Source organism: Panthera pardus, unplaced genomic scaffold (genome assembly GCF_024362965.1).
Source record: "Panthera pardus isolate Hobbes unplaced genomic scaffold, ASM2436296v1 HiC_scaffold_10, whole genome shotgun sequence".
Lineage (NCBI taxonomy): Eukaryota > Metazoa > Chordata > Mammalia > Carnivora > Felidae > Panthera > Panthera pardus.
Window position 1 is genome coordinate 51,057,018 of NW_026526655.1, and position 24,360 is coordinate 51,081,377.

Consider the following 24,360-nt stretch of genomic DNA (forward strand, 5'->3'; position numbering starts at 1 on the left):
GATAATATGCAAATAAATGAGCATAATTTTATTCTAATTATCATATTCTCATAATTCTAGGATTAATTAAAACCTTACAAAAACAGGTGGCTGGCCAGATTTTAGCCCATGAAATGTAGTCTACTGATATCAGATATATACTACTGAGCTGCAGTGATATATTAGAAAATACTATTTTGAAGGAAAAAAAAAGGCAGTCTTGAGAAACAAATACTCCAGATATGAATCTAAAATATTTTATGTAGTCTAATATAAAAGCATACCTCAGTTCTTAGTGTGCATTTGAGGCTAATCAATAATGAAGAGAAATACCGGGTAAGCAAATGCTCCCTCTAGCCTTGCTGGATACCTGTGTTTACTTTACCTGCCCTTGATTTCTTTAACTTGCTTCCTCCCTCCACACTTCCCTCATTTCTTATTCCTGTCAACACGTCAATCCTATTATTAATAAGGATTCCACAAGAGAAGGATGGCATTTCTACTGAACTGACCACTATTAAACTTAAAGGAAACTTCAGATTTTCTTGGAAAATATGATGCTTTAAAAATACTAAAAGGCTTTAGGATTTAACATCTACTGCAAATATTCTTTTTTTAATTAAACTACAATCCTTATTTTAAAAGTATCTAACAAGATCATAACCAAAATACCTTCACATCTGTGCAGAGAATATCTACATACCACCTGACTTTCCTTTTGAACGCAGCTCCCATGTTACATTAAACAGAGTCAAGGTGACACATATTAACTGCCTATGTTAAGTGGTGAAACAAAATTAATTTTCTAAATTTACTCAAATAAAAAACAAGATTTCACAGAGTATCATATCACCTTACCAAAATCATAACGGTAATAATTCCAGCTTTCATATTGGCCACCTTCTTGATTATCTGCAAGTCCCTTTTCTCCGTATTTGTCATACTTTTTCCGCAGATCTTCATCTTTGAGTACTTCATATGCTCTATTTATTTTTAAAAAATCACTATGTGCGTTTGGGTTATTCTATTAAAATATTAGACATAATAGTTGTTTCAGATATGTGATCAAGTATCTCCAAAACCTCTATGAAGTTTTAATTTAACCTTGAAATTTCTGGGAGAACAGACATCAAAATAAGGAGGAAGAATACAGTATGAAATGGGTTATTATGGATTGAAATTAGAAAGTATTTTGAAGAACTATAATCTTCCAAAAAAAAAAAAAAAAAAAAAAAAGAATAAGAAAAGAACAGAGAAATGAGAATTGAGGCCTCAAAAAGCTGAAAGATATGGCCCTACAATATAAGTCATTCCTTACATGAAATGCAATTGAGAAAAACTAATAAAACCTTGAAACCTTTAATTTTGTAAATATTATTTTTTATCCCAAGACAATTACAAAGAAATTTGTAGGTAATTTTTCTATTTGAGGCAAAATCAACATATTAACCAAAAACAAACAAACAGAAATGTCCCCCAATCCATCAAATGATTAAATGAGACTAGTATCAGAGTAAAACTCAAGACTGGATTGGAAATGTTCCTCATTCGTTACTCTTTCACAGAACTGGTTTTTGAAGAATGCTTTCATCTAAATAATAATTAGATGTAAAAGGTTTACTATCTTTCATATGGAAACTTAAAAATCATATTTCTGAAATTTTAAAGAAAAATATGAAAAAATAAAAATTCTAAATATTAATACAAGGTAAATCTCCAGGGAAAGATAACCAACTAACAAGTTTTAGTGAAATATTGATTCTACTGCTGAACTTTATGCAATCAAAATAAAATAACCCTCTTTTAGGCATTTTATATAGAAAACAGAAAATTATAAACCATACCTTTCAAATCCTTGAGGAGTTAAATCTCATTAAAATAATTAGATACATTATAAAAAATACCATAAGTATTAAAACTAAATTAGTTTTTAAAGATGACGTAATTGAATACATAATCAAATATTTATGCCTGGAATTACCTGGATTTGGCTGCTCTTAAGTTTTCATTTGTAATAATTTCTGACTCTGGTGTGGGATTTGTGCATGGAGAAAACAGTACAAGTTGAAGCATGTTATTATTAGTTATTACTGCCATTTTTAGCAAGAAACTTCCAAGTTCTAAGGGAGTAATTTTCCTATTACAGTTATAAAATACTTGTTCTTAACTTACTTTACTGAGAAAACTACTTCAACTACCCCATAGACATTATCGTTGGTTTTGGAATTAACATCTGTAATGGAACTGGTACAACTCAGTTTTCAAATTAACAGGGAATTGCATTTTTGATATCAATATTCTTTCACACTGTTCTCAACCAGAATATTTTGCTGCTTCTGTTTTTTAGTACAGAAGCTAAATTGTGACTTTTGACATGTGATTGTTTTTAAGCATTTTGAGCACTTAAAATTTAACTATGTATCAAAACTTCACTGAAATACATTAATCAGATGTATTTAAAGAGAAAACTACCTACCGGGTTTTTATCAGGATGTAGCTTCAACGCCAATTTCTTAAAAGCTTGTCTTATTTCTCTACTGCTTGCAGTTTTGGATACTCCAAGTAAACTGTAAAAATCCTGATCTGTGCCCACTAAAACGGCCATATACACTATTAGAAAACACAGAATGACCCTTTTCAAGTCTCTGACGTAGTCATTTTTATTTAACCAGACTCCCATTCTTTTTCTTACACAAGTTCTGATTTAAGTGAACATTAAGATACACGCTGGTTCCAACTGATAGAATATGCAGGTTTGAGAACTTCTGTTCACATTACTCCCAGGGCGAATCAAGGATCATGAAATTTCCTCCCAAAATGTCAATCTAAAGAGAGGAAACAAGGTAGTTAAAAATACATTAAAAAACAAACAAACAAAAAAACCCAGCAATAACACTGTTAAATAACATGGCCAGTAATACAAGCTCCATTTGATGGCAAATCAGGGTGAGTGCCCAGGCTCTATTCTTTGGGGGCCCCTTCACTGCTTCCATATCCAGGTAGCCAGATTTGTGAAACCACTCAAGATAGGAGGTAAGTGTAAAGGGTAGTGTGCGGTTGTAGCTAGCTAGAACACTTTGAAAACAAATTCAATGATTTGCTCTGATCAGCACCAGAACACAAGTCTGGGAAAAAAACGTTTCCTTCCTTTTCTATCTAGCTTAATTAAGCACAGCTCTTTTGTAAAACCACTTCCTTTTTGGCCACTTCTTTTACCACTGTAAGACTACATCGTTTTCATTTTAATCAGATTTCACTTGTAGAAAATATCCTTTGGAAGGACTAGAAGGAAGGAAGGGTCCTTTCAAAGAGTATTTTTCATACACCTCTTCCAACAAGGGCAGTGAATTTACATTGTTAGACAACATACTTAGTATGGCCGGTTTGTTCCGAATTTGCTCAAAAGGTCCTTACACTACATGTAAGTAGAGACTACTTTATATAAATAGTCGAATAATAACTACAAGTTAACAGTGTAATTTTATCGCAAAGTTTACATCTAAGATAAATAAAAATGAAAAGGAAACAGAAAAGGAGAAGGAATCAGTTACTTTAACATGCTCACCTGTGTAGGGTCAATAATCTCCACTTCATCAGATCACAAAAGATACCAAAACACTTTGAAAAATCTAACCTTCTTAGCATTGTTTCTCCTTTCTTCATTTAATCCTAAATGTCTAAATCTTCTCCTTACCTGCGAACGGTCTTTGGCTCATTTCTAACTTGTTTCATGCAACCAAAACATAACTTTGTAAAGCATAGTGATGGCGAGTAACAAGTATCAGACTAAAAAACTAGAGGAAAATAGAGAACATATTCTCCAATACCACTATGGGACAAGTGGTGTTGCTAGCGGTCGTTCTCAGTCAGCGTGGGTGTGGTTGACTTGATCTCCGCCAAGCTTCGGGGACGGGTGGAAGCTGCAGGTAAAGGCAGTATGAAGGATTTCTGGCTGCCATCACCCCAGAATAGGATGCGGGGAGAGGGGAAAGTTGGGGAAGTCCCGTGAAAGAGACCAAGAAGTGCTGCTGGTGTGTGAAGTCTCCGGCCGGGTTAGGGTGAAAAGAGACTGAGTGACTGAGGCTTAAGTGAGAGAAACTGTAGCAAGACGTGGGGAGACGAGGTCAGAAGGGTGATGATGTAGATAATCAGAAAAAGATGGGGAGCGAGAACACAAAACCCGTCGCAGGGGCAGAGAGGAAGGGAGGGGAGACTGAGGTGCACAGGCATTGCGCTCTCCCTTCCAGGAGGGCCCAGGCCGCCGCCGGCTCCTACAGAGCCCCGGGCCCCGGCCCATGCCCACCTCAGTGTAGCGGGGTCGCCTCCTGCAGCTACTCCCCCATCCTCAATTCCCGGCGGCTGACCCCACCCGGCCGAGCGCAAGCTGTGCGCGCGTTAACAAAGCGCGCACTCTCCGACCGCCGGGCCGCCGCGCTCGGGATGGGGGAGGACGAGCCGCACCGGCAGCAACGAGCGCTGCAGTTCCAGTCGGCTCCTCGCGCCCCGGTCCCCACGGCGAACCGGGGCGGGGCCTGCCGCGGGGCACTGTGGGAAAGGCGGAGAGGACGCGGCCTGGGAACACCCGCAGCAACTCGGCGGGCGCGGCGGCAGCTGGGTGGGGAGGGCGGTTTAGCTTTAGGTTGACGTGGCCATCAGCGTTGAATCCGGCTCCGGCTCCGGGTCCAACCCGGAGCTGAAAAACCTGTTCAACCCCAGAAGCCCGCGCCCCCGCATTAAACCGGCTGGCGCACGCGGCAGGCCGGACGTAGGTTGAGGGAGCCCGCCCCTTCCTTCTCCCGTTGCTATGGTGACAGGGAAACCTGGGAGGCGGGTTTAGGCGTGCAATTTCCGTGTGGCCATATTCTTAAAGGGAAATTAGAGCTATAGAGCGTTTTTCTGGTTGGTGGGTGGGTGTGGCAGAGAGGGGAAATTTTGTGGATAAAGGGGAGCTTTATCTAGCGGGCTGAAGAGTCAGTAGGAAACTTGGGAGAAATAAAAATATTTGTGTGTGTGTTAGAACAAACATTTGAGCATTCTACAGTATTGTCTGGTTTCCTAGTCATTCACGCTAGAAACTGGGGAGTTATCCATACTTCTTTCTCTCACCTTTACATTTAAGTGGTTTGGTACAAAAACTTCAGTTTTGATCTGTGGAACACAGAACAGTGGAAGTAGCTACATTTGCAACCATCAAAAGAAAAAAAAACATTGTGAGGATGCCTGCTTAAGACATTAACCCTAATATGAAATACGTTGTAATTGGTAACAATTTCATGGGTAGTAAATCAAATGTAAGCTTATAAAAAACTGACTGAATGGGATCCATAGCTGAACTAATACATTGCAAGAAAGAGAAGGAAGGAGGTGAACAAAGGCAGAAATATTAGAAGAGCCTAATGTAATAGTAAATATGTGGTAGGAACTAGTCTAAGTATACACGTATTAATTCAGTCCTCCAAATATTCTTATATTATTTTGACTATAATTATATCCATTTCACAATTGTGGAAACAGGTAAATATGTGATAGACCTGGGATTCACACTTAAGCAGCTTGACTCCAAAGACTGCGATGCTAATCATTATGTCACACTGTGTGTGTACCAACAAAATCTTTAGAGTAAATTGGAAAGCAAGATAGAAAACTGGCGAATCAAGCAGGGAGCTGATCACAGTGGGTTTTATGCTATGATGAGAACATAGACTATCTTTTTGGTAATGAGGAAGCCCCTTAAAGCTTTTAAAGTAAGGGACTCAGGCTGTATTTTAGATTGTTCTGGTAGCTTTTGGAAAGTGAATACAAAGGGAACCAGATGAGAAAGGAAGAACAATTAGAAGAGTGAGTGCTAGAGAAGGTAAATTTGGCAAGAAATGGTTATTGCTTGGATATGGGAAATAAAGGAGAGGAAGGATCTAAGGTTAGTTCTGGTTTAGGTAGCTGAATACATGCACTGAATGAGGATCGGGGGAAAAAATAAAGGGTTCTGATTTGGATATATCTATTTCAAAGATCCTAGATTATGTCCGAATAAATATATCTGGCCTAAATCTCATGGGGAATATTTAGACTGAAGAAAAAAATAGGAGATTATCAAATAATCTGTGGTAGCTGGAGCCATGAGTATAAATAAGAGTACCCAGAGAAAGTATGCAGAATAAAAGCTGTGAGCCAAGGATAAAATCTTGGGGAATTCTGATACCTAGAATTTACACAGCAAAGGAAACCATCAACTAAATGAAAAGACAGCCTTTGGAATGGGAGAAAAATATTTGCAGGTTATATATCTGATAAAGGGTTGATATCCAAAAAATATAAACACCTATAAACTCAATAGCAAACACCCCAAACAATTTAATTTAAAAAATGGGCAGAGTGGGGCACCTGGGTGACTCAGTCAGATGAGTGTCCAATTTAGGCTCAGGTCACGATCTCAACGGTTTGTTTTGTAGGCAGGTTTCATAGCCCCATGTTGGGCTCTGGGCTGACAGCTCAGAGCCTGGAGCCTGCTTTGGATTCTGTGTCTCCCTCTCTCTCTGCCCCTCCCCTGCTTGCACTCTGTCTCTCTCTCACAAAAATAAACATTAAAATTTTTTAAAATGGGAAGAGGATCTGAATAGACATTTTTTTAAAGAAGACATATTGGTGGCCAAGAAGCATATGAAAAGGTGTTCAGCATCATTAATCATCAGGGAAATACAAGTCAAAAACACAATGGGATATCACCTCATACTAGTCAGAATGACTATTATCAAAAAGAGAAAAAAAATAACAAGTGTTAGTGAGGATGTGGAGAAAAGGGAACCCTTGTACTGTTGATGAGAATATAAATTGGTGCAGCCCCTATGAAAAACGGTATGGAAGTTCCTCAAAAAATTAAAAATACAACTACCATATGATCTAGCAATTCTACTTCTGGGTATTTACCCTAAGAAAATGAAAAGACTTATTAGAAAAGATCTATGCACCCTCATGTTCGTTGCAGCATTATTCACAATAGCCAAGATATGGAAACAACCTAAATGTTGATTGATAGATGAATGGATAAAGAGAATGTAGTATATATGTAAAACAATATTATTTAGCCATAAAAAAGAATGAAATCTTGTCATTTGTGACAACATGGATTGATTTTGAGGGCATTATGCTAAGTGAAAAAGGACATAAAGAAAAAGACAAATACCATATGACCTTACTTACATATGGAATCTAAAACACACACACACACACACACACACACACACACACACACACACAACACCAAACTCATAGATACAGGGAGCAGATTGTTGATTGCCAGAGGCTGGGAGTAGGGGGTGGGTGGGATGGATGGAGAAAGTCAAAAGGTACAAACTTCCAGTCATAAAATAAATAAGTCCTAGGGATGTAATGTACAGCATGGTGACTGTAGTTAATAATATTGTAATGCATACTTGAAAGTTACTAAGAGAATAGATGCTAAAAGTTCTCACCATAAGAAAAAAACTTCTGGGGCGCCTGGGTGGCTCAGTTGGTTGAGCGTCCAACTTCGGCTCAGGTCATGATCTCACGGCTCATGAGTTCAAGCCCTGCGTTGGGCTCTGTGCTGACAGCTCAGAGCCTGGAGCCTGCTTCGGATACTGTATATACCTCTCTCCTGCCCCTCCCCCGCTCATGCTCTGTCTCTCTCTCAAAAATGAATAAACATTCAAAAAAATTTTTTAAAAAAGAAAAAATTCTGTGACTATGTATGGGATGGATGTTAATTAGACTTATTTTGGTGGTCATTTCACAACATATATAAATGTTATGTTGCATATCTGAAACTAATATTTCAATTATACCTTAATAAAGAATTTACAAATTAAAAAACAGAATGTAAATTCTATGATGGAATTAGTGCAGGTGCAGAGAAATAAATAGATTCAAGAAAAAAGTAAAAGGATATATATATATGTGTGTATATATATATATGTATATATATATATGTAATTTGGTGATGAATTGGTCATGGTAGGGTAAGAGAAAGACATTTGAAGACACATTTATACTTCAGATAATTGACATCAGGGATGTCCACCTGCTTTAGGGAAACCAAAGCCTTACCAGCATCAGTATAATAAATCAAAATTTGATACCCTTGTTCTATCATATCTGCATGAGATATGTTATAACTAGGGGACTGTTTTCATTTCTTTTTTTTTATTCCATCTGGGGCATTGCTACTCATCTTTTAAGACCTGTTCATGTTTCTTCTAAAAAATAATTTTCTGTGAGCCATTCAAGCATATTTGAGGATTTCATCCATTATTATTGCATTTATCATTCCATATAGTAATTATGTTTCATTGGTTGGTCTATTATAATGAATTCTTTCAGATCAGGAATTAGATTTTATTTACTTTTTCCCTCAAGGTCTAGCTAGAACAGTGCTTGGTGCCTATTCAATGCATGCATTATGATGGAATGAAAAGTCAATATTTATCATGTGCAAAGAGGAAAGAATGGACCTTTGTTCCTAAAGTCATTATCATCTGGCCAAAGGGGAGGGACATGAAGAACACACATTCACATGTAGAAATATAATATAATAATAGATTTCAAATGAGTGGTATAAACAATAAGTTCTATAAAGACTCAAGTTGGGGCTTAATGGCTCAGAATCAAATGAGGGTGCAATATGGGTGTTTTTGAATTTCAAAAAAAAATACATAATAAATTTGGAGTTTCAGAACCAGATAAAATCTTTGAGGTGATGGAGTGCATTCTTTAAATTTGTAGGGGAGGAAACTGTGGCCCAGGAAAGTTGATGAGTACTTGCCAAAGACACTGAAATGTAAATGGATGAAATGAGAATATAACCTATGTTTCCTGTCTTCCCAACCAGTGTGAAATGATAATGATCATCACAATAAAACTTACATGTGCTTTATATGTCCTAGACACTCTATCAAGCACTTTACTTGTATTAACACATTTAATTGTCATAACAATTCTGTGAGGTAAGTGCAATTATTACATCAATTTTACAGATGAAGAAACTGAGGCTAGAAGAGGTTAAGCTACTTGACCAATGTGACCCAGTTAGTAAGTGGCAGATGTTGGATTTCAGCCTGGGTGGTCTAGATCTGGAGTCTGTAAGGAGCACCACAATCAATTAATTGAAATATTTTTGACAACATTTATTTAAGCTAAAATTAGGTGTTATTTCCATATATTTTTTTCAAAACAACATAATAACCTGTCACAAGTGTTTCATTTTGGGGGTAAATTGTAATAGCTTATTAGACCATATCAAATTTGTAAGGACACAATAATTGATATCTTAAAATCACCTACAGCATCCACTAATGGAATTGGTATTTGATATATGTGTTGAAAATATTTGAATTTGTGGTTGCTTATATTTCCGTGATGATTATAATTTCATATTCTCATCTCTAACAAGTAGGTCAAACTTTAGCTGTAGTTAACCTTTCTTTTATGCTTGTTTCCCTACATCTCAATTATTTTGAGACTACAGTTTTTAGTGTTAAAAAAAAGTTATGTGGTAACTAAGCCCTTAAACTAAAAGTCAAAATAAAGCAGACAGGAATGTACACACGCATACACATATATGCGTATACACACACACACACACACACACACACACACACACACACACACACACATATATATATACACACAAGCACACATATGTATGTGTATTTTGTAAATGATGGTTTTTCTTGGCACTAATTCCTACATAAATACTTGCTAAATTGAAATGAAAGCAGTACAAAGCAAATATGGGTTGACAGTCCCAAATATGGGAAATATTTTGTCTTTCCATTTTACTCGATAAACAATAGGGGGCCAGGAGATAAGATTATCAATTGATAAAATGTGCCTGCCAGCCTACCTACATCCCAGGTTTTTGGAGATGATAGAGAAGTTTATTTAAAAAAAAAAAAATCCACATCATTGTTGCAGAACAAGTGCCCTCTTCATTGGACCAGAAACTTTTGAGGAATCCCTGAAATGTGTATCGACAGAAGAAATCACTGAGTAAAGCACAAGGAAAAACACTGTAAAATGTGAGAATGGCTCTGGATGTTTGTAACTAATGAAGAGAAGGACATGGGAATGAGGGAGCTTATAGGTGTCTTTTGGTTGAGTCACTGCATTTAGGGTAGCTATGCAGGTTGTCCCCTGTGTGGGATGTCCCCAAGACCATCCCCAGGCTGGACACTTCACTAGAATGATCCATTGGAATAAGAATATAATTGTACTCATGGCTGCGATTTAATACAGGGTAAGGGAACAAAGCAGAATCAGCAAAGAGAGGAGGTTCACAGGTTGAGTCTGGAGGAAACCAGGTGGAAGCTTCCAAGGGTCCTCTCTCAGTAGAGTCACATAGGGGACACAACTCCAGCAGCGAGTTGTGGCAACACGTGCAAAGTGCTGTGACCACATGTGCAAAGGGTTGTGTTCAAGGGAAGCTCAGTAAAGACTAAGTGACCAAAATTTTTCCTGGGAGCTGGGAATGTAGGCATCCTTTGCTTAGCATGCACCAAAATTCTAGACCCCCAGAAGGAAAATAGATTTTCAGCACAAACTACATTGTTTTTAGATTTCAGCCACAGCAAGCCATTCAGGAAAGGTGTCCCTGCCCCGCCCCCTCCTCCAGAAGTTATCAGCCAAATTCCCAGACACCAGGCAAGGACCAACTTTCCAAGCAAGACTTTCCAAGAACGAGAATCTCAGGTTTACTATGATAACTTTTTTCTAGCTTCCTCTAATACTCTACTTCAACCAATCGAGTAGTGCATAGTGGAAGCATCTTCTGCCAGACAGGTAGAGTGAGGAAATGAGCATTTTCGAGGTGTCAAGGAAAGACCCTAGTTTGCTAAGGTGGAAGAAGATGCCATATTCAGAAAATTAGTGATTGGCACCATTCTCCCAGCAGCACATTTTCCCTTCTTTGTCAACACAAAGGAGATCGTATAGTGCATAGTAATAGCAAGGGGAGTTAAGGAGTGTACGCAGAGTGGGCTATGTGCATCCCAAGATGTACACAGTTGATTTTCTGGGAGTGGGCACAGGGAGAAAATTTTTAAATTTCTTTCTTTCTTTCTTTCTGGAGGAATTTTTAAAAGCTCTTTTATTTTTGAGAGACAGAGAGAGAGAAAGGGCACAAGCGAGAAGGGGAGGGGCGAGAGAAAGGAGAGAAAGAGAATCCTAAGCAGGCTCCGCACTGCCAGCATGAGCCCCAGATGCGGGGCTTGAACTCACAAACTGCAAGATCATGACCTGAGCCGAGACCAAGGGTCAGTCACTTAACTGGCTGAGCCACCCAGGTGCCCTGTTAACTCTTTATTTAAAAAAAAAATTTTTTTTTTGAAAAATTTAACTTGTATTACTAGAATGTCAGCTACTTGGAGTCAGGGATCCAGAACCCTGATCATGACAGAGAGGGGCTAGTGTTTTCCCAATCAAAATCCCCACAGCACTAGGACTAGGGTGCCTTTTCTGAATCTGATGGGTGGCCTTCTAAATCCCTGGGTCCTTGCCCAGAATGTGATAGGCAATGGAGGACATGAACAGCTACTGTTTCTTTCTCAGGAGTTTTATCACAGGCCTGGTGTGTTTGATGTCTGGTTGTTTGACATTGTTCGCTCAACAGTTGGCACAAAAAAACGGGGCATCTGGGCCAGCATACCAAGGTCTGCAGATCAAAGACCTACTCTAGAAATGGGAAAAGCCCAAATAGGGCAGTATGACTAGTTTCAAGGATTGGGAAGGATAATTACTAACATTACAAGAACTAGTCCTTTGGAGTCTCAAGTTTCTTAAATAATAAATTTGCTGAGAATGCCAAGATTTGGGGAGAAAGATTGCCAATATCCCGTGGCTGTTATTAAGGGCTTTGAGGGAGTTGCATAAGATGTGACACAGAAGAAGCGTGATCCGGAACTTCAGGTGAAACTACTAGTTGAATATTCTGGTGGGTGGAATGTGCAAAGAATTTTAGATAAAGTAAGACCAAATAAATAGACCATTTCTCTAATCCACTTTCTATAACTAGAGCAGTGAAGGTTGTCATGTAACCAGCATAAACAGTGTTCTGTCAACACTATGTAATATGAGATAGATAATGCTTTTAGGTCACTATGTAGAGCAAGAAGAGGGGGAAGTTTAAAGTGTGTGGCCATTATTATCATCCCATCTGCTCCCTGCTTCCATGAAAGTGATAACCTTAAATCAGACCAAGTGAGTGATAACCTTAAATCAGACTAAGTGAACTAACAGAATTTCTGGGTTGGCCTCCATAATGAGGTTACCCCTTGGAAGGCTATGTGTTTATGGCATTTAGATAAAGGGGCCAAATGGTAGCTGCTAACCAATCCCACCCCACCATGATCCCCAACTTGACTGATGATTCATTTATTAAAGCTGTGCAATTGCAGATGCTCACATAACACCGTTAAAGCATTGAGAGTATAATACTGTTTACTTTGGGGCTATCCAAAGACCCTCCAATCAGACATGGATTACACTTTATGGCCCAGAAAATAATAAGCTAGGCCTTCCAGCGTAGGATCCTATGACTACTGCATGCACATATCATCTGCAGAGTGTGTGGCAATAAAGTGCTGGAACAGGTGCCTAAAAAAGACAAATTTCAATAGTCTGTTGCTTACCATGCCATTGGTAGACTGGCTGGACCACCTACGTAATGCTATATCTGCCCTAGGTACATCTCCTCAAAGATTTATCCATTCTTAGCCATGTTTTAGCAATCCAGAAAATGTGGGACATGGAAGTATCTGGAGTGGAACAAATACAGTGCAGGACCTCAGCCTACATACAACTTCCCACAATCTCTCCTTTTCTTTCCTACCCTGACTTGATCAATTAGTTAAGAAGCCCAGACTGCATCTTATGTGAGTGGGTGGGTAGACACCAACCTAGATGCACTGTTGTGGCCCCTCTCTCTACCTTGCCCCTTGCTATATTGCACTTCTAGATGCAGACATTGCACTTCCGCACTTATGCAGACACTCTATTGTGTGGTCACTGCAGTTATCATTCTTAGGATACGTGTACTCATTATTAGCTCCATGAAAGGTGGGAGAGTGTGGTGACAACAGGGAAAGTCCTAGATCCCAGAGAAATTGATTTATGGTTTGGTGGGTCAGATAACAACTTATGATAACTGTTTGAATTGCATAATCATTTGGTAACCCACAGTCAGGCATTCACTATCTTCCAGGGTCTATAGAAAGCTGAGGACTACTTTCATGTTGATAATTGTTATGAAAGGACACCATTGCCATGTAAACTCTAAAGGCCTAGGCTGTGATTTTCCTAGTGGGGCATATTAGAAGCACCTTACAGTATTTCAGTCTGTCACAGGCATTTCAGTATCATTTAGATCTATTGCTCATAAGGTTCAAGAGAAAGACCCATTTGCATCACAGCTTAGATCTACTTATTTCAGACTCTTTCTTAATTCAGATCCATCAAAAACTGGCCAGTCTCATGAATTACTTGGCAAATGAGTTGAAGTAACACATCTATATATTGTAGATACTGCCTCCAAAATTTGAGAAACCACCCAATGTTGAATCTCTTCCTTCCTGATTGATGCAGCAACCCATACCTTTATGCCATTTACACTACTTATACCATTATAACTTATATCAACTCATACCATTATAACACTTTAAAAGAGATATTCCAGGGCACCTGGGTGATTCAGTTGGATAAGCATCCAACTTTTGATTCCAGCTCAGGTCATGGTCTCGCAGTTCGTGGGTTCAAGCACCACATTGGGCTCCGTGCTAATGGTGTGGAGTCTGCTTTGGATTCTCTCTCTCTCTCTCTCTCTCTCTCTCTCTCTCAAAATAAATAAATTAATTAAAAAAAAAAGAGATATTCCATCATGTTCTGGACCACTGGACCTCTAGAAATCTTACCAATATGGCAGGGTCCTGAAGTTTATCTCCTATTCTCTGGCATATGTATGGACTTGTTACATTCTGCTTATCTGTTCCAAATCAATATAGTGGATCTGTATGATGGTCTTAGGATATTGGAATGACTAAATTCCCTCCAAACCATATTATGACAGTAAGAGTGTTAACATAGTCCTGGAATAAGGTAATAGAGATATGCTGTTGGTGGTGCCAGGTATATGGAAATTGTTTCTGTTTTCTCTTCTATAACTAACAACCCCAGCATTTAACAGGTTAATTACTAACTGCATACCAGGTGCCAAAGATTGTGCTAGATTTTTTTTCAGCTATGAAAATATATTTGAAAATGTAACTTTCTTTAGCATTATCATTTTATTCTCCAAGAACCAATGACTTTTGCCCTAGCTCAAAAGGCAAGTTAAATGAGAATATGTTAGGAATCACCAGTCCTGCATGTCTCAGACTTTCAGTGGTGCTACTAATGTTTGAAATTCACCCTGAGGTGTAATTTTCCTTTTAGTTTACTTTCTTTGTGTCTGTGTCAAACAGTTTCAGATGCTTCAATTTGACCCTTTCTAGCATAAAAGCTCTACCTTCCCTCAAGGAACCAATGCTGGGATTTTGCTTGTTACTAAGCATATTTATATTATACAATCTAGGACAAGGGAAGTAACCATAGGATGGTTTTACATCCTCTTAGACTTACTATTAGACTCAGGCTAAACTCTATGAACCCTACTGTGCTTAGCAGATTATGGCGGCATTTTGGGTTGCTAGGGATCAACAAAAACTCAGAATTACTGTCTAAAAACTCCCAGAAGGTCTGGTTTGTTTTCCTTTCCCCAGGGAAGTGTAAGTCTGGACAAGGGCACTGGTTCCCCTGGGGCAGGCTAAAGGGGGAAAATTCATAGCGTATTCCTGTTCTCACATTGCAAGGCTCTCTCTCTCACTTGAAGTCTGGGAGTTGGTTCACTCTGGGAGCTAAGGAAGTCTGTGAATCTCCACTATGGTAACTTATTTTTCTGTCCAGAATATCTAGACGTTTTTCTTCTATATCTGTTAAATAGTAAATAGCTGCCTATCATTTACATTTTTTGGGACCCTATAGTCAATGAGCCATTGCTACAATCACTGAAGATCAAAACACTTTATTTTAATGCCATTTCTGTAATAATTGTACCCTCCTATCCCTGCTAGTTTAACCCTATCACCTGGGCTCTACAGTTTTGGGATCTTATTGTTCTCAATGAAATCAGCAACTCATTTCTACTGCAATATTCTACACTATCATTTCTGCCCAATAGAGGATAGCTAACACGGAGCTCTTTAAGGATGTTACTGCCCCTCTCCCAATGTATTTGTTAATACTTTGGTTAAGTTAATGTTCTTTTGTTCCTCCTGAAGGGATGGTTTGGGAGTGGCAGGGTAGACTGAATATCATAGATCCATTTCAACTTATCCGTTTTCCTGAGCCTTTAGACTTCTTCCTCTATAGTATTCCAGGAAAGTTCTGACATTTTGACCTCATTAACTACAAGGAATCATTTAATCTAGGCTTCATTTAGCTAACCTAACAGATTATTAACAGGTGCTGATGCCAAAATATTAGACATGATATCCTTAAGTGAGTGCACTTATGTCAGTGAATTTGGCCCTACTGAATAGTATATTCTAGACTTCTTGGTCTACATAGAACTCATTTTTCTACATGGTTCCTGGGCTCTGGTCAATATGAATTGGAACTTCTATTATTTTCTAAATTTTTACATTTTTCTATGAGATTTAAAAAATGGAATAGTTTTGATTTATAGAAAAGGTACAGCGATAGTACAGAGAGTTCCTGTATATTCTTCACCTAGTTTCCCCAAATATTTACACCTTCCATAATCATGGGACATTTGTGAATCTAATGTTTAAAAATTGGTACTATACCATTAACTATACTACAGACTTTATTTGGATTTTTCCAGTTTCTGCACTAATAATTGGCAGTTCTTCTAACTCATTTTGTGTGCACACTATTTCTTGAGGAAGCAGGTCTTGTACTGCTCCATCCGGACTATGTTGGGCCTTGAATGAATAAGATCTAGAATGTTATGGGCCTAGAAAGAATAAGAAATGGTAGGGATGAGTTCTGGGAGCATCATTGTGAGGAGCCCAAAATATCCAATATATAAGGGTAGAAAAAGAAAAAGAAAGCTTCAAAAAAATTCTTATTTCACTTAGCATAATGCTCTGTTCTCTAAGTTCATCTATGTTGTTGCAAATGGCAAGATATCCTTTTTTAAAAGGCTAAATAATATTCCATTGTGTGTTTGTATGTCTGTGTGTATGTGATATTTTCTTATCCATTCATCCATTGACAGACACTCAGGTTGTTGCTATACCTTGGTTATTGTAAATAATGTTGAAATGAACATGGGAGTATATCTTTTGGATAAAATTATTTCTTTTGTATATTCATATATCCAGAAATGGGATCATATTAGTTCTATCTTAATTTTTTTGAGGAGCCTCCATACCATTTTTCATAGTGGCTGTTTCAGTTTATATTCCTACCAAAAAGGTTCCCTTCTCTCCACATCTTTGCCAACACTTGTTATTTCTTGTCTTTTTCATAATAGACATCCTAACAAAAGTGAGGTGATATCACATTGTGGTTTTGATTTGCATTTCCCTTATGATTAGTGATTTCAATTACCTTTTCATGTACCTGTTGGCCATTTGTATGTCTTCTTTGGAAAATGTCTATTTAGGTCTTTTGCCCATTTTACGAATTTTTTTAACTTTTTGTTTTTATTTTTTAGAGAGAGAGAGAGAATGAGTGTGAACAGAAGGGAAGGGCTGAGGGAGAGAGAGAAAATCCTAAGTAGGCTCTGCGCTATCAGCACAGAGCCTGAAGTGAGCCTTGATCCCATGAACCACAAGATCATGACCTGAGCTGAAATCAAGAGTCATGTGCTTAACCAGCTGAGCCACCCAGGCACCCCTGCTCATTTCATTATTGGGTTAGTATTATTATTATTTTTTAGCTAGTAATTTATGTATCTTGTATACTTTAGATGTTAACCCCTTATCAGAGATGTGGTTCGCAAATATTTTCTCACTTTCAGTAGACTGTCTTTTCATTTTGCTCATGGTTCCCTTTGTACAGATGCTTTTTAATTTTCTGTAGTCCCACTTGTTTATTTTTGCTTTTGTTGCCTTCACTTTTAGTGGCAAATACAAAAAAAATTTTCCATGATTGATGTCAAGGAGCTTACCACTTATGTTTTCTCCTGTAAGTCTTATAGTTTCAGGTCTTAAATTAAAGTCTAATCCATTTTGAGTTAATTTGGAGGTATGATGTAAGATAGTGGCCCAGTTTCATTCTTTTGCATTTCACTGTCCAGTTTTCCCAATATCACTTAGTGAAGAGACTGTCCTTTCCTCACTATATATTCTTTGTTTCTTTGTCCTAAATTAATTGACCATACATGCATGGATTTATTTCTGGGTTCTCTATTCTGTTCCACTGAATAGGTGTCTGTTTTTATGCTAACACATTACTGTTTTAATTACCATAGCTTTGTAGTGTAGTTTGAAATCAGGACGTGCAATGCATCCAGCTTTGCTGTTCTTTCTCAAGATTGCTTTGGTTATTTGGGGTCTTTTGAGGTTCCATACAAATTTTAGGTCTTTTTGTTACTATTTCTGTTAAAAATGCCATTGGAATTTTGATAGGAATTACATTGAATCTATAGATCACTTTGGATAGTATGAACACTTTCTTAAAGCTGTTTAAAAAATTTATTTGTTTTGAGAGAGAGAGAAAGCAAGCAAGCAAGGAAGGGGCAGAGAGAGAGGGAGAGAGAGAATCCTAACCAGGCTCTGCACTGTCAGCATGGAGCCTGATGTGGGGCTTGAACTCATGAACTGTGAGATCATGACCTGAACCGAAAACAAGAGTCAGACCCTTAACAGACTGAGCCACCCAGGGACCCCTGGATAGTATGGAAATTTTAACAATATTAATTCTACCAATCCATAAGCACAGGACATGTTTCCATTGATTTTTGTCTTCAATTTCTTTTTTTAATGTTTTATATTTCTCAGGATACAGACCTTTCACCTCTTTGGTTAAATTTATTCCTTAGTACTTTATTCTTTTTAATGCAATTGTAAATGGGTTTTCTTAATTTCTCTTTCTGATAGCTCATTGTTAGCATATAAAAATAAACTGATTTTTATGTCTTGATTCTATATTCTGAAAATTTGCTGAATTCATTTATTAGTTCTAACATGTTTTTTTTCGATGGAGTCTTTAGGGTTTTCTATATATAATATTATGTCATCTGCAAATAGAGACTTCTATCTGCAGATTTTACTTTTACCTTTCAAATTTGGATGACTTTTATTTCTTTTTCTTGCACAATTGCTCAGGCTAGCACTGCTGGTAGTATACCAAATAAAAGTGGTGAGAGTAGCCAAACTTGTTTTATTCCTGATTTTCAGGGAAAAGCTGTCAGCATTTCGCCATTAAATATGACAATAGCTATGGGTTGTCATATATGGCCTTTATTTATGATGTTGTATGTTCGTTCAACACTCAGTTTCTTGAGAGTTTTTACCACACAAAAATGTAGAATTTTGCCAAATCCTTTGTTGGTATCTATTGAGGCGAGCATGTGATTTTTCTCTTTCATTAATGTGGCATATCAAATTTATTGATTTGTATATGTTGAAGCATCTATGCATCCCAAGGAAAAATCTCACTTGATCATGGTGTATGATCCTTTTAATGTACTGTTTAATTAGATTTGCTAATATTTTCTTAAGGATTTTTGCTTTTATGTTCATCAGGGATACTGGCCTGTGGTTTTCTTTTCTTGTAGTGTCCTTGTTTGGCTTTTGTATGAGGTTAATAATGGCCTCATAAAATGAATTTGGAAGTGTTCCCATCACTTTAATTTTCTGGAAGAGTTTGTAAAAGATTATTGTTAATTCTTAGAATGTTTGGTAGATTCACCTGTGAAGCCATGTTGTCCTCAACCTTTTTTTGTTGTTGGGAGGTTTTTGATTACTGATATGACGTTCTAACTAGTAATGGGTCTGATTAGATTTTCTATTTGTTCATGGGTTTGTTTTGGTAGGTAGTGTGATTCTATACATTTCTTCTACGTTATTTGATTTGTTGGCATATGATTTCTTCACAGTAATTTCTTATGACCTTTGTATTTTTGTGTTATCTGTTGCAATGTCTCTTCTTTCATTTATAATGTAACTTATTTCCTTTATAAAATAACTTAACATTGTATAATACAATATAACTTATTTCCTTTATAATATAACTTATTATATTATTAATATAATATAATGTAATATAACATTTATAACATAACTTATAAAGTTATTTTTCTTGGCAAGTCTAGCTAAAGGCTTATATATTTCTTTTATCTTTTCAAAAAAGCTGCTTTTAGCGCCATTGATCTTTTCAGTCTCCATTTCATTTATTTCTGCTCTGGTATTTGTTATTTTTTTTCTTTTGACTAATCTTGGGCTTTTTTTTTTCTAGCTCCTTGAGGAAAGTTAGGTTAAGATCTTTTTTGTGGGTATAATGTAGGCATTTATAACTCTGAACTTTGCTCTTACAACTGCTTTTCATCATCCCATAAATTTTAGTATCTTGTGATTCCTTTTTTATTTGTCTCAAGGTCTTTTTTGATTTCTCTTTTAATTTCTTCTCTGATCCATTACTTGATTAGGAGAATGTTGTTTAGTCCCCACACATTTATAAATTTTTCAGTTTTCTTCTTATAATTGATTGCTGGTTTCATATCATTGTGGTTCAAAAAGATGCTTGATATGCTTTCAATCTTCTTACATTTTTAAGAACTGTTTTGTGGCCCCACATATGATCTATCCTGTAGAATGATCTATGTATTAGAAGAATGTTACCTGAGATGATCTATGTCTGTTGGACCCCAAGTGTACAGCTGTGGGAATTGCTTCTGCACCATTAAAAACTGCTTCATTTTTTTTGCTATAGTTACATGGGACTTGTGAATGCAAGTTCTGTTGGCTATCAGGGCTAGGTGATTTGGTGGCCTGGCTTTTGGGTTGCAGCTATAAAAGTTGGGGTGCTAGTTATATAAACAAATGCCTTCTAGGGAGATACTAGGGACTTGATTTTGTTGTTGGAATGAGCTGGATGGTAAAGGTGGGTGATGTGTCCACTAGTTCCCCCAGTCTCCACGGAAGATAGCAGCCAGTCCCTAGATGCATGTCAAAGTAGAAGCTGGACCCTGAGGCAACAGCTTGTAAAGTATGCAGTAAGATCCATTTTAGGGAACAACTGGGGGATGGGTGTTTTTGCCTGCCCCCTCTGCTTTGAGCCTTAGGGGAGCTGTGGCAAGTGATCATGTACACACTTGTTAAAAACTATTTCTTTGTTAGCTACAGTCCTGTGGAACTCATGAATGCAAGCCATGTTGGTTATCAGAGCCTAGCAATTTGGGGTCCCATCCCTCAGGCAGCTGGGAAAGGGGGTGCCTCCAGACATTTGTACAAGCGCCATCCAAAGAGATACTGGCAGCCTTGTTTTATGGTTGGAGCAAGCCATGAGAAGTGGGTGCCTTTGCCTGCTCCCTCTGCACTGAGCCCTGAGGCTGATAGCTGTGGTGAGTGTTCATGCACCTTTTAAGAATTTCTTCTTTGCTTTCCTTCATCCCATGGGTCTTATGATGCATGCCCTATTGGCCCTCAAAAGCCAGATAACTTGGGGTCTTGTTCTTTGGATGGGAGTCTTAAAGTTGGGTGCTAGATGTATGACCAAAATTCTTCACTTCTCAGGGAGAAGCTGGAAGCTGGGGGTTCCCTCCTGTGTATATGGTGCCATGGCAGGGTGGAGTTTGTGGTGAGAATGTGTCTCAGCTTTTCCTAGCCATCTTGATGTGGGTATGCTCTCATTTGCACAATATGCAGGAGTCAGTCAGTAGTTTCTGGATTTCTTTCAGAGGGAATTTCTGTGTGTAACTTTGGTGCATTTGTGGGAGGAGCAAAGTTCAGGAGCTTCCTGGGTCATCATCTTGATCCTTCCTCCTCTTTTAAGTTCTGAGTACTATTTTATCCCATAAATTTTGATACCTTGTGTTTTTATTCTCATTCAGTTCAAAATATTTTCTAATGTCTCCTATAATTCTTCTTTGACCTATGGGTTATTTAGATGTAACAAGGAGAATACACTAGTATATATATGGAAGAATTTTTGTGAAGAAGTGAATAGACCATGGCAGAAGTGATGTGCTTAGGAATAGTGCCTGACACATAATAATTGTTATGCATCAGCTATTATTTTTCACCTCCAAATTTACCTTTGGGTTTCCTCATTCTGTTTTAAGGAGGATCTAAATTCTCTTATCTCTGCTACTATAAACCCTGCTTACTCTTTCATACCCCTTTGTTACTACTAGTGTGAAATAGGAATGCTTCAAGGGCCCAGATTTTCTTATAGTACTAATATATAATTGGTTTGTTTAATTAACCAGACTCAGTGAGTAAGAGAGAACCACACTTTCTTTTTCTTTTTCCTTTTTTTTTTAAGTTTATTTATTTATTTTGAGAGAGTGTGTGCTCGCACACACCGGGAAATGGCAGAAAGAGAGGAAGAAAGAATCCCAAGCAGGTTCCATGCTGTCAGCACAGAGCCCAATGTGGGAATCCCTCTCGAACCATGAAATCATGACCTGATCTGAAATCCAGAGTTGGTCGCTCAATCTACTGAGCCACCCACGTGCCCTGAGCCACAACTTCTTTTTGTAACTTTTGCTTGCTGCGTGCCCATTAAAATTCTGTGGCCAAAACAAGAAAACAAGAAAAGAACAAAGGTATATGTTTTGTTGTTGCTGTTGTTGTTTGTTTGTTTTTATTTTTTTTTTAATTTTTAAATTTTTTTTTAATGTTTGTTTATTTTTGAAACAGGGAGAGACAGAGCATGAACGGGGGAGGGTCAGAGAGAGAGGGAGACACAGAATCTGAAACAGGCTCCAGGCTCTGAGCTGTCAGCCCAGAGCCCGACGCGGGGTTCAAACTCACGGACCGCGAGATCATGACCTGAGCCGAAGTCGGCTGCTTAACTGACTGAGCCACCCAGGCGCCAGTTTGTTTGTTTTTAAAACCTTGTTGCTTCATTGATTGTCTTTTTCAATCTGAAAAGCTTACTTTGTCTACCTTGGAATGTATTACTCAGAACCGATTTCAAGTTAAATGACTCCTTCTCAATGAATTTATTTATTTTTAAAAAATGTATCCATTTATTGGTTGAGAGAGAGAGAGAGTGTACATGTGCACGCATGAGCGTGAGCAGGAGAGGGGCAGAGCGAGAGGGAGAGAGAGAATCTCAAGCAGGCTCCCTGCTGACAGCAGGGCTTGACTCACCAACTGGGAGATAATGACTTGAGCCAAAACCAAGAGTTGGATGCTCAACGGACTGAGCCACCCTGGTACCCCTCAATGAATTTATTTTGTAAAAGAATTTATTTTGTAAAAGAATTTCTAAAAGAATTTTTTTACTAAATGGTGTTTCCAGACCATTTCCTTTCCTTTCCTTTCCTTTCCTTTCCTTTCCTTTCCTTTCCTTTCCTCAACATTATAAAACATCAAACAGAACTGAATGTGCCTCTTGCCCAAACTAATATATTCAAAGTTAAGATTACATGAAAATGTTAGAACTTCAGCTGCCACACTAATATGCTGCAAAAGACCATCCTCCATGTTGAATCTGGATGCTAAAGAGATAGGACAAAATCCTGTGTCCCTAAATGAGGGAATAGGATTTCAGGGAAGGGAGTGGACACTGAAGGGCTCTTTGAGATTTTTAAACACTGAACCACTGTTCCTGTTTGTCTAGGTATAAGTGTCTGACCTGGTGATGAGATCTTTTGAACTTTTCATACCTTAACAGCCAACCTCTCACATTTTGATATAGGTTTCTACCTGTTCTCCACTGAAAAGTTTCAGTTTCTAGAATAGACTTTTCAACAAGAGCTTAGTATTAGATTAAAAAATTCTGTTGGCATACCTGAGCACAAAAATCTGATCTGTTCTTCTCAACAGCAGTGATTACTTTGGTGCAGTCATTGCATTTATAAGAATGTTTTATAGCATAGTAGTGAAATCAGCAATATTCTGCAGTTAAATATTACTGTTTAAGTCTACTGCCATAAATTTTTCACTTGAAGACTTAGTCCTCATCAAGATTAATTTACATCCCAAAGACCTAATCTACTCCTTGTAAAAATGTCCTCGTTGATGCCTTTTCCTTCATTAATTATTAATGTTAATTAGTTGAATAACTTTTTTTTTAAATTTACAAAGCTAAGGGGCAGATTGTCACCAAGTTCTTGGCAGCAAACATACTGTCACTCTGCCTGTCCTCCTGTCTCATTATTATTGTTTTTGTTCAATTCGTAAAAATGCCACTGAGCCAGCGAAAGGTGCCATCCACTAATAATTAGGCAAAATGAGCTGCCAAGGAAAAGTATCTTTCCAGGGAATAAGACTTCATATAGAATTTCTGTTTGAAAAATTATCATACATGATATTTGGTCCTAAAGATAACTGGAGATTTTCATTTTTTCTATATTCATAAAGTAAACACAAACTTTTATTTGATTTTTATTCTGCTTTATCAATTTGACAGTTGCAAAAGCAAGAAAACTACAGTTTGCCACATTATCTAGGACATATCTGAGGAAAAAAAAAACTCTTTAAATACTTCAATTAATCATCAGAACATGAAGTATGATCTAGGGACTCTTGGCGACCTCAAATTCTTTCCAAATATCCAAGGAGGTCAAAGCCATTTGTATGATAATAATGGCATGTTAATTATTTATAATTGCACTCATAATAATAGTAAGATTAAATTGTATATAAATGATTTTTAGAACAGTGGGATATTAATGTGCTTTGCTCATTCTGTTACAAGTGTCCAGTGAAGTTTTCTGGAGGCTATGTGATGTATCATATCACAGTAGATTGAATGTAGAAACAGGTAGGAAAATCTAGCTCTCATTTATAAGGGACAGACATTAAAAACTCTTGTAGAAATGTAGAGTACTATCATCTGCATTAATTTTTTTAGGGAAAGTTTTCATAAACATGTTAATACATAATGGATCCATTATTTTTAAAATGAATTAATAAATATTTAAAATTTCTGTTTAATTTCTAATGTGGTAACTATCAATAGACACAATGGACACAAAAAAAAACGTTTTAGAAGTCCTTAATAAATTTAAGGGTGTAAAAAGATCTTGAGACAAATGTTTGGGAACGACCAATTGATCCAATTGCCAAGAAAACTCCTTACTTTTAGCATTATATCCTGAGAATTGTGCACTTGAATTTTAGCCTAACATCTTTAATCACTTTAATGACTTCAACTCCATTTCTAGTTCATGTT

At 37.5% G+C, this 24,360-nt stretch overlaps 1 protein-coding gene across 2 annotated transcripts in view; it reads right to left on the reverse strand.

Annotated features, from left to right (window-relative positions):
* Positions 1-4,747, reverse strand: part of DNAJC10 (DnaJ heat shock protein family (Hsp40) member C10) — a 52,851-nt gene extending 48,104 nt beyond the window's left edge. The window contains exons 1-3 of one of the 2 annotated variants that reach the window (XM_053907153.1): positions 4,283-4,747; positions 2,456-2,804; positions 838-1,003 (exon numbers count right to left, since the gene is read on the reverse strand). In XM_053907153.1, coding sequence (XP_053763128.1) covers positions 838-1,003; positions 2,456-2,659 — 370 coding nt within the window. In that variant the 5' untranslated portion in view covers positions 2,660-2,804; positions 4,283-4,747. The other variant, XM_053907156.1, reaches the window with a different exon arrangement.
* Between the last annotated feature and the right edge of the window lie 19,613 nt (positions 4,748-24,360).